The following is a 10806-nucleotide window of genomic DNA, read 5'->3' as shown; positions in this document are numbered from 1 at the left end:
ATAAGTTTATGCCTGGAAAAGTATCCTATTTTTAAAGATCTCCAAGGAGAAGCTTTCATCATCTCTATCTGTTACCAAATATAGCATCTTTTCAAACTCCTATCCACTGATCTGCTGTTCCCTCTTGGAATGGATGAGGGGCAAAATCTCCCAGCTGGATATCTTTAAAGTACTATAGATTTTTCTCATGCTAAGACCTTAAGGGGGGCCGAAACCGGTTTGGCTCAGTGGATAGAGCGTCGGCCTGCGGACTGAAAGGTCCCAGGTTCGATTCCGGTCAAGGGCATGTACCTGGGTTGTGCGCACTTCCCCAGTGGGGGATGTGCAGGAGGCAGCTGATCGATGTTTCTCTCTCATCGATGTTTCTAACTCTCTATCTCTATCTCTCTCCTTTCCTCTCTATAAAAAATCAATAAAATATATTTTTAAAAAAAAAGACCTTAAGGGGGTTACTAGGATGTGGTTAGAGAATGCTGACTAAGATAGTAAAGGGTTATAAGCCACTTTCTATGAGAAAGAAAAAATTTGCTTTTTACAGTATAATAAAAACTTCTGTGAGGCAAACATCAGCCTTCTCCTCCAAAGAGCCTTGCCTACCCCTGTTGCCTCATTTCTCACACTTTCAAATACTCGTTGTACTTTCTCAAGCATACCATGTTCCTTCATCCTGAAACACTCATCGTGATTCTTTCTGCACCTGTACCAACTAGGCTGTCAGGACAGATCAAAGGTTGCTTTCTTCAGGAAGCCTTCCTTGGTTCTACATTAAGTACTTACCCTCTACTTTCTTTGTTTCTCCTCCGTAGACCTAAGTTCTTGAGGAGGTTTTGTTCTTTATCTCTGAATCCCACAGTCCTTAGCATGCTGTACACTAAGTGCTCAGTATTTGTTAGATGACTGCTTGATTGATTCTGCCTGAAGAGAGGAAGACTTGGGGAGAGGAGATGTGAAATTTTAGGTATTGTGAAGTAATCAAAAGAAACGGAGTAAATTTACTCTCTGTGTCTCTGGACAAGAATTAGACCCAGAGGCAGAAGGGACACAAAGGCAGGTTTATCAGAGTCAGGAACTCTGTAATACATTTATTAGCAGTGGAAGGAGCTGCCTCACTCTTGTGGTAAGGTTGACCATTTATCGAGGGTGTGATAGGAAGAAATTGTCAAAAAAAGTTTCTACCCTGTAGAGTATTCCAGCAGTGTGTGGGTCTTATCAGGGCATGGACTATATCTATCTGCTTACGGGTGATCTTCAGATAACTGAAGGTTACAGCCAGGCCATCCTGTAGTTTTCTCCAGGCCTAATATCCTGCTGCCTTCAGCTGTTCCTTACCTGATTTGGTTTCCAGATCCTTTGTAATCCTGGCATGCTTATATGTCAGTGTCCTTTATGCAATGTGGTCTGAAGACCTGATCCCAGGGATGCTTTGACAGCAGAGAATAGTAGAGCTGCTGCCTTCTTCTTTCTGGGTCTGTTCCTAGCTAAAGTAGCATGAGGTTGCTTTGGTGCTTTTGGCAGTGGCCCTGATGGCATATATTTCTTGGTGATTTGTGCTCAACTGAAACCCCTAGATCTGTTTCACATGAGCTGCTATTAAACCATTCCTTTCCCATCCTATACTTGGGTAGTTGGTTAGGTTTCATCGCATGGTTTTGGTTCCTCATCTCAGCTTATTAGCTCATAGGATGTCAGAGCTAGAAGAACTTTAGAAAAAAGCTTTATTCATTTTGGATTTTGCTGCTTCTGTTTTCCATGTTCACTGCCATGATCTTCCCCACCTCTCAAGCTTTGTGCTATTCACATTTTCTAAGCAGATCCTTGTATTTTTAGCCAAATAACTGATGAAAATATTGACCAGAGCTGTAGAGCATTTCCCTGACACCTTCCTCTAGTTGACCTCTGTCCATTTATCAGCACTTCTTTCAAGCTGATTGTTCTGTCAGCTGGGAGTCTTACTTTGCTATACTACCTGGACATTTGGTTTTAGCTCATGTTCAGTATTTCTTTTCAGCCAAGCATGGTTGGTGATCCCTGTCCCCATAAGGTACAGAAGTGATGAGATCCTACAAGTCATAAGTGCCAAGCATCAGCAGACTGACAAGGCAGCTGGTGCCAGGGAAGGAAGTCATTTGGAGCTCTTTTCTGATTTTTCATGAATTATAGTTCCTGAGATGAAATCTAAAACAAAGACAGTCCATTTAAATGTGGGCTGCTATTGTTAGCATCTAACTTATAGCATTTCGGAGATAAGTGGGATATTGCTTTTCTTACCTTCCAGATTGGAGAAATTTGGTTTGTACCTCAGTAAATGTTTGCTGAATGAATCAGCGAGTCAGTTTCAGGATAGTCTTCACTTCAGCTTCGTCTTTCCAGATCATGGAAAGAAGGATGAATGGCTTTTGCTTCCCCCCTTCCCCTTACCAAATCCAAGCTTCTTTCAGAACCAGCTAGAGCTCTGCTTCTTCTAGGCAGTCTTCCCTGACAGCTTCTGCTACCTCTCTCCTCTGAACTCTCATGTCAGTACTTGATGCTTTGCATGGCTGCCCAATTTATGTGTTTATATCTCATCACTCCACACCCTGAAAGAGAAGTTATGGCCAAAGCTTTCCATCATTTTGTGCCTTCCACACATCAGGCACAAGAACTTAAGGAAACTATTGAACTAAATGTGTCTGCATGAAGTGTTGCCACCAGATGGCACCAGAGTCTCTGCCATTATTTTGAGAATCTGACGTAGTGACTTTCAGCCACTTATTGCCAAGCTAGCCATTAAAGATGCCTTCTTTAATGAAGAGGCTTCAATTTATTAAGCAAAATGCCAATACATACTACAGTAGAAACAAATAAATTAACCAGGCAAAGTTGTCACTCTCCATTTTCACATGTTAGACTTGTGTTCACTCAGCCCCTCTGCCCTGCCTCTTTTTTCAGGCACTGAGCTCTCACCCCAGCAGCTGCTTTCTAGACCCTGAACAGAATCTAGCTTTCAAGCCTTCCCAATGGAGAGTGCTGTGATACCTGAAAGTGGCCTCAGGTCCTTGTGTTTTTAGGTCATTTATTTTTTTCTTGGAAAGGACAAATTAAACATTATAATGAAACTAGAGGCCTGATGCCCTGAACAAAGGTTCATGCAAGAATGGGCCTTCCTTCCCCTGGCTGCCAGCACCCCCTTTGCTCCAGCCTTCTGCCTTTGTTCAGGGCTGGAGCCGCCTTTCTGCCTTCCCACGCTGCCCAGAGGCCCAGAGCTACTGGGGCGGTGAGGAATGCCTGCATCGTTGCCATGGAGACAATGCAATTGTCCCACCCGCTCAACACCTGTGTATACAAATTAACCCACCATCTTTGTTGGGTTAATTTGCATACTCACTCCTGATTGGCTGGTGGGCGTTGTGAAGTTATGGTCAATTTGCATCTTCCTCTTTTATTAGATTCTATAACCCTGCCACTTTTTAAATTGATTTGCGAGAGGGGAAGAGAAACATCAATTTGTTGTTCCACTTATTTATGCATTCATTGATTAACTCTTGTATGTGCTGTGACTAGAGATTGAACCTGCAACTTTGGCATATTGGGACAACACTCTCACCAACTGAGCTACCCAACCAGGGCCTAACCCAGGGGTGGGCAAACTTTTTGACTCGAGGGCCACAATGGGTTCTTAAACTGGACTGGAGGGCCGGAACAAAGGCATGGAAGGAGTGTTTGTGTGAACTAATATAAATTCAAAGTAAACATCATTACATAAAACGATACGGTCTTTTTTTTTTTTTTTTAGTTTTATTCATTTCAAATGGGCTGGATCCGGCCCGCGGGCTGTAGTTTGCCCATGGCTGGCCTAACCCCACCATTTTTTAAAAATATTTTTTAATTGGTTTTTAGAGAGAGAGGAAAGAGAGGGATGGAGAGATAGTAACATCGATGAAAGAGGAACATCATTGACCAGCTGCCTCCTGTACGACCCCTACTGGGGATCGAGCCCACAACCTGGGCATGTGCCCTGACGGGGAATTGAACTGGTAACCTCTTGGTTCCTGGGTCTGTGCTCAATGACTGAGCCGTATTGGCTGGGTACCCCACCATTTTTAATATGTTGATTATTTATGTTACCTCATTTGCAGTCTTTGTTCCTTTATATATGTGACTTTATGCAGTTTTGATCATGTGAAACCATAATAAGAGTTCTCATTTACTGACTGCTTTTTATGAGTTATGTACTGTGCTTATCATATATATATATGTGTGTGTGTGTGTGTGTATATGTGTGTGTATATATATATATATATATATATAAAACTCTTATTTAAATGTAAGAGGTGATATGTTGAATATTTACATCATATTTATTACATTACTTATATTGAATGCTTACCTTGTTAGGAACTGTTCAAAGAGCTTTTCATGCATTAACTTCCTTGACCTATACAACCTTATGAGAATAGATATGTTAACCCCATTTTACAGTTCAGAAAACTGAGGCTTATCAGGGTTAGTGACTTGCCTAAGATAACACAGTAAACAGCTGTATTAGGATTCATATTTAGATCTCTTTAAATTCATATCTAAAATCTCTGGTCATTTCAATGTATCATTTGAAATTGTTCATGTGTTCTTTAGTGATTTCTACTTGGACTTCAGAAAGGGTCTAAGGATTAATAGAATCTTTAAAATTGGGTTTGATTTATGTTTTTCTCCTGCTGCTAGTCTGTTAGCTCCTTGAGGACAGGGACTAGAGGTCATGTTTATTTCTGCATTCCTCTTCCCAGTAAATGCAAAGTAAATATTTGATGGATGAATCAATGAAACATTTTTTATTACAGAACAGTTTGTCCACTGGAGCTAAACACTAAGTACCGAGAATTGCAGTGGAGAAATACTGGGTATTTTATTTTATGAATGGCACCACCCAGGAGAACGGAAAGCTAATGCTCAAAAGCCTGAACTCCTCAATGGCATTTAAGTTATAGATTATATAAGGGCAAAATCACAAGACACCAGGGTTAGGGGTTGTGCTGAGAGCTGACTGGTTAGAGGTGAGATAAGGGTAATAAATCATCTCTTTAGATTTTGAAGACAGTGGAAAGGTCTTTTCCTGCTTCCCTCTGTTTGGTCTCCTGGGAAAGTAGCCAGGGTCATTCCACCTTATGGCTCAGGAACTGAAACATACCTTAGGTTAAGATGTTATCTTTAGCCTGCCAGAGGTCTGTGTGAGTGTGAGCATTGGTTAGGTTCTGGCTACTATCTTCTGCCTCAAGAGTTGCTGATTGTCTGGGGAAAGGCTAGGTCTCCGAGGGGTATATATAGAGAGAGGATTATGATTTCTAGAGCTAGGACTTAAAACTAAAAGCTAGGTTTAGTCGAAGTCATAAGGACACTTGGTTTTACTATGCCAGGAAGTCTAGGATACAAGACTGCTTAATAGAGTCTTCACATGTTAGAACTTGAAATGGTTTGGAAAATCAAGTCAAACTCTTCCTTCAAGGAGGAAGGCCCTCCATAGGATGACCCAATGAGTTGGAGGCATAACAGAACTTAGAATCCACGTCTACTGGGCCATCTTGTTTCAAAGAGCCTATTCCTGTCCCTAAATTAATTCTTCCCTTTCCCCCTTCCCCTTCCGTTTCTTCTCCCTTTCCCTTCCCCCTTTCCTCCCTTTCTTTCTTTCATGCTATGAGTTGAATAGCTTTGCACTCTTAAAGTTTCAAGCCTGAAAGTTACAAAACACAGCAAGATTTTTCACTCCTTTCACACTGATGCCTAGACTTACTCCTGATTATGTCTTTGTTGAAGCCAGAATAGAATCCAGGAAGAAAGCCTTCATTAAGTGCTAATTATCCTTTTTCTTTTTCTTTTTCTTTTTTTTAACACCTGCTACTCACCTGAGACAAGTGACATGTAGTGAAAGCTGAGTGATTGGGAGAGAGTTAGGAGGCATTGGGGAGCAAAAAAATGGTGATTAGTCCAAAGTTCTGACTTAGAGTTGTATTTTACCTTTGGAACTCTTCAGCTAAGTCTGAGGTAGATATCTGAAGGAGGGAAAGGGAAACAGATACGCTTTGAAACAGAAATGTGCCTCCCTCTTTGGGTTCTAGTCTTGCTTTCCTCTTTTGAAAAAAATATATTTCAGAGAACAAGGGAGAGATAGAAACATCAATGATGAGAGAGAATCATTGATTGGCTACCTCCTGCATGTCCCCTACTGGAGATCAAGCCTGTAACCTGGGCATGTCCCCTGACCGGATCGAACTGTGACCTCCTGATTCATAGGTTGATGCTCAGCCACTGAGCCACACCGGTGGGCTGCTTTCCTCTAATTTATCTAAGTTTATTGAGGATCTCTGACGTGCCAGACAGTTTTCTAGAACAGGAAGCAGATGAATACGGCCTAATGACTGTTCTCAAGGAGCTTGCATTCAAGTAGAGAATGAATTTGAATGCAGTCTTGTACTCTAGCACTGTAATGATGGTAGAAAAGAAAATGCTTTGGAGCATTAGAAACTCAAGATATGTTCTTCCTAGAAAAGAGACTAAAGGCTTCATGTATCTCGGAAGTGATGCTACGAGGCAGAAAAGATGTTTTAGCCTGAGCGGGACAGCCTGACTAAAAAGCATGGGGAGTGGTAGAAGGTGACCCTTGGAATAGTAGTTTGGGGCCATATTTGGGTGATTTGATTGCCTGTCTAAGGAGTTGGATCTTATCCTATATGTGGGAGACCATTAGAAGGTTTTTAAGCAGGGGAATGACATGTTCAAGACTGTATGTTAGAGATTCCTTTCCAGAGCTCCTGGGAGGATAGGTGGGAAGGGGAGACACTGAACACAGGGAAGCTTAACAAGAAAGTCGTCATAGTCCGCCAGCCAAGGGACAGCAAAGATTCAAATGGAAAGGAGAGAATATATACAATAAATGGTTGGGTGAGGGATGAAAGGGAAGTGTCCAGCATGGCCCCAGGTTTCCAACTTAGGTCCCTAAGAGGTGCCTTCATCCACAACTGGAAATGTAGGAGAGAATCAGGCTGAAGTGGAACACCTGAGATGCACTCTGGACTTCTGGGGAGAGCTGCAGAGGGAGCTGGCTGGAGCTGAAGTGCTTGTGTTTGTGTTTCAGATGGTGACCCTCTTTCAGATGTGGGTTGTTCCCCTCTATTTCACAGTGAAGCTGCACTGGTGGAGGTTCCTAGTGATCTGGATCTTCTTCTCTGCTGTCACAGCCTTTGTCACCTTCCGAGCCACCCGAAAGCCACTAGTGCAGACAACCCCAAGGTGAGAATTTAGGTGGAGAATTGAGATTTCCTGAAGCTAATGGCTTGGGATGCATGGGAGGGGGGTGGGTTTAGATGGAAAACTTTGCAGTTTTTATCTGCCATGTTTACTTAGCACTGAGCTCCACCAAAACAGGCTGATTGAGAGACCCGCCTCCCATTCACAGATTTAAAACCAAATATTTACCTATAGCTTACCTTATAGTTTATTTCAAGGTCTGTTTACATTAAAAGCAAACGATAGAGTAAGCAAATCCTGGTAATGATTGTAGTATCATTTAAAATGTTATTTTCTTCTGTGAACCCTTCTCTGAACTCTAAGTTAGATTTTTCTGTTATATTTTTTCATAGTGCCCTGCAGTTTTCCTTCATAGAGCTTATCACAATTTATAACTAAATATTATATTGAGAGTCTATCTCCCCACTAACCTATATCTATGAGATAAGAACCACATCCATTCTGTCTGTTACTGTATATCCAGGCCCTACCATAGGGCGTGGCACATAGTAGCCTACTTTATGAATTTTTGTTGAATGAATGAATCTCAGCAAATTTGCAATTTTCCAACAAATACTTCCTTTGAGGTTACAAAGCACCTCCTGCCTATATATTTTTTTGTATTTTATCCAAATGCATTTCTTATGTGATTCTCCAACCAGCTTGTGAGGTCATTTAATATCTGTACTTAACAGGAAAAAAAGATTCATTCATTCATTCATTCATTCATTCAGCAAGCACATGCTACGTGTCAGACCCTGTGTTGAGTGCTGGGGATACACAACTGGATAAGACATGGTCCCAGCCCTCCAGGAGTGCTTGGTTTAAGTGAGGAGATGGATGAGAAAGCAGCTGTGTCAGTGTAGTTGGTAAGTGCCGTGAGAGACGTGTACAGGTCCAAGAGAGCCTAACAGAGGAACTGGCCAGCCTCAAAGCTGCGACCACCTGATCCAGAGTCTTCCAAGTTGCAGGTTGCTCTTTTTCCCATGCCTCATATGTTCCACTGTCCTGCAAGCCTTTCTTTGGCCGTCTGAGTCTGGTTATACAAAGTAAAATTTATCTTCATGGTGAAGTTGGTGATCCAGAGCCCCTCTTTGTAACATAAAGTAACATAGAGTTTACTTTATGTTAAGGGCCATTTCATAGAAGATACAGGCTCAGTAGCCAGATGGATGCATATTGGAAACACCAGCTCTGCCACTTGTTAATTATATGACTTGTTTGACTTCACCTTTCTGAGCACTGAATTCTTTATCCCTAAAAGTGTGGTAATAATTGCTACCTCAAGTAGGGCGATATCAAGACAGAGTGTAATAAAGCATATTAAATCACCAAGTAACAAATAGTATAAACTTCTATTTAAAATTACTGAAAATAGTCCATAACATGGGAGGTTTTTTTATATTTGATAGTGCTTTATAATTTCAAAGCACTTTCATAAACATCCACATATATTCACACAGCATTTATTGAGCTATGTGCTGGTACTACATATATCAGGAAACAGGCTCTGTATAAACCAGTGAAAATTACTTGGCCATTAAAAAGAATGAATTTTGCCATTTGTGACAGTAGTGAAATTGTCTCAGAGATGTTGTTTGACTTACCTCAGGTTACCCAGCTAATAAACCTCATTAAATCCAGATTCCAACTAAAATTCTACATCTTTCTGTTGTGTCTCATGATTAGTGCAAACCCTGGATAATGGACCTGTGTGTGGTCTTTGAGGAGGGCATTGTAAGGTGTTTGTTTGGGGCCTTTCCTTTGCCGGAGAAGCTATCACCCTTGAGCTTTCTTCTTGGGCCCCAGCATGGTTCGCAGTAACCTAGTTGGCTCTCTGGAGCTAAATAGGCTTGTGCTAGTTATTCAAGCAAATTACTAAATTGCTCATAAGCTCTCATTACAGATAGAATAGTGACTACTAATATTAGTGTTTAAAAGGCTCTGGTACATTCTGGTACCATCTTTTCTATCTGAACCTAGCTGGACTCAACCAACCAGATTCCACACTGCTTTTCATTGGTTCCGAGGAAGCACTGCTCCTCCCTCAGGAGCATTGCACAACCCCGCTCCATGCCACCACCACCACACACATACATCTAATTCAGAGTTATTCTTTGAGTGCCTCCCTAAGGATCCCTTTTATTCCAGAAAGAAATATTTTCAGAAGCAGAGTCATTAGACATCATTCGTTTCATTATTGGCCTGTGGATAGAAAGAAGCAAAGCAGTATTCAGATTAACTATGCCAAGGTATAAAAGTAGCTAATTCTACCTCTTATTCATCTTCCCTTGAATTCTCTTTCTTGACAAGAATAACTAGCCTTCCCTCGTTCCTTTCTGAGCATAGTTGTAGTTTCTAGTTTTCACTTCTGATCCAACTAATCTGAATTTGAGGCTGAAACCTTTTAATGCTCTCTTTTATTCTTTTGTCTGAGACCAGGAAGATACAAAGTACTGGCTCCTTGATATGTGGAGGTGTTACTGCAGTTAAGGTGTTACAGCTTTGTACAGTAACTAAAGTTTCTCAGTAAGTCCTAAGCAAAGAGCCTGGTGTCCCCATTGATGTGAGAATAAGGGATCTGGTGGTCCAGAGGTCTCTAGATAGAGTTTCTATGTCAGCTGTATTAATTTTCTCTCCTTTCTCATCCCTACTTCATTTATCTCTTCTTCTGGAGAATTCTCTTGTCCTTTCATTTGGGGCATTTGTGGTTGTTTCTTTGTCTCTTTATTTTACTTGTGTGTTTGGGTTTGTGACTATCTATTGGGTAGATCTGCTATGCCTCTCAGTCTTCTGGTGCAGGATAGTGTCAAATGCTCTTTCTGACTAATTATATCAGGCAAAGACTCAAAGCCTCCAGAGACTGCCTCTGCCTACAGACTGATAGGATTCGGCTTCAATTGCCCCCAGGCATTCGTCCTTAGGTGTGGGAGAGTTTTTTTCAAAAGGGAAGGGCAATTGCTTTTGCCCAGAGGCTAATTGTTATTTTTAATATCTTCAGTAGCCTCAGGGCAAGGTATTTTCCAATAGGATGGGTCAACTGCCTTCCCCCAGGCAAGGCCACTTGTATATAGCAAATGTCTGTGTGGGAAAGATGTCCTCCACTACATAAGGGAATGACTCAGCACAGGAAACCGGGTGTGTCTGCCTTCTAGCTCTAACCCCTGAGTCCCCAGTTCTGGCTTCTGCTCACACAGCTCTAGTCCACACTGCCCTCCCTCTGCCAGAGCACAAGGTGGGTGGCTCCACAGATAATTTTGTGTGGTGGCCCTTTAAGAGAGTGCCCGAATTTTCAGCCATTACTCCCTGGCAGACAGCAACCCTGCTGCTTTTCCCAGCCAGATGTTATATGGGTACTCTTTTCTGTTCTGGTGCTCTCTGCAGGGGGGCCCAGCTTGGGGATTAGTTCCCAGAGTTCTCAGTGTACACACCCCCCCCCCAGCCCCCAGCTGAGATATCTCTCCGGAACATCGGAACATCGGTTGCTGTCTGTGGGCACCCAGCCAGCACTTTCGGTCCTCGGGTATCAGGTTTTGCTCTCGTGAGTTTTCC

At 42.1% G+C, this 10806-nt stretch overlaps 1 protein-coding gene across 1 annotated transcript in view; it reads left to right on the top strand.

Moving 5' to 3' along the window:
* RNF121 (ring finger protein 121) overlaps positions 1-10806 on the top strand; it is a 69109-nt gene that overhangs the window by 42676 nt on the left and 15627 nt on the right. Inside the window, 1 exon segment of the mRNA XM_006761040.2 lies at positions 7103-7325. Within this exon segment, the coding sequence (XP_006761103.1) occupies positions 7103-7325 (223 nt within the window).

Source organism: Myotis davidii, unplaced genomic scaffold (assembly GCF_000327345.1).
Source record: "Myotis davidii unplaced genomic scaffold, ASM32734v1 scaffold1377, whole genome shotgun sequence".
Lineage (NCBI taxonomy): Eukaryota > Metazoa > Chordata > Mammalia > Chiroptera > Vespertilionidae > Myotis > Myotis davidii.
Note: the sequence above shows the minus strand (reverse complement) of the source record. Positions and strands in the feature narration are given on the sequence as shown.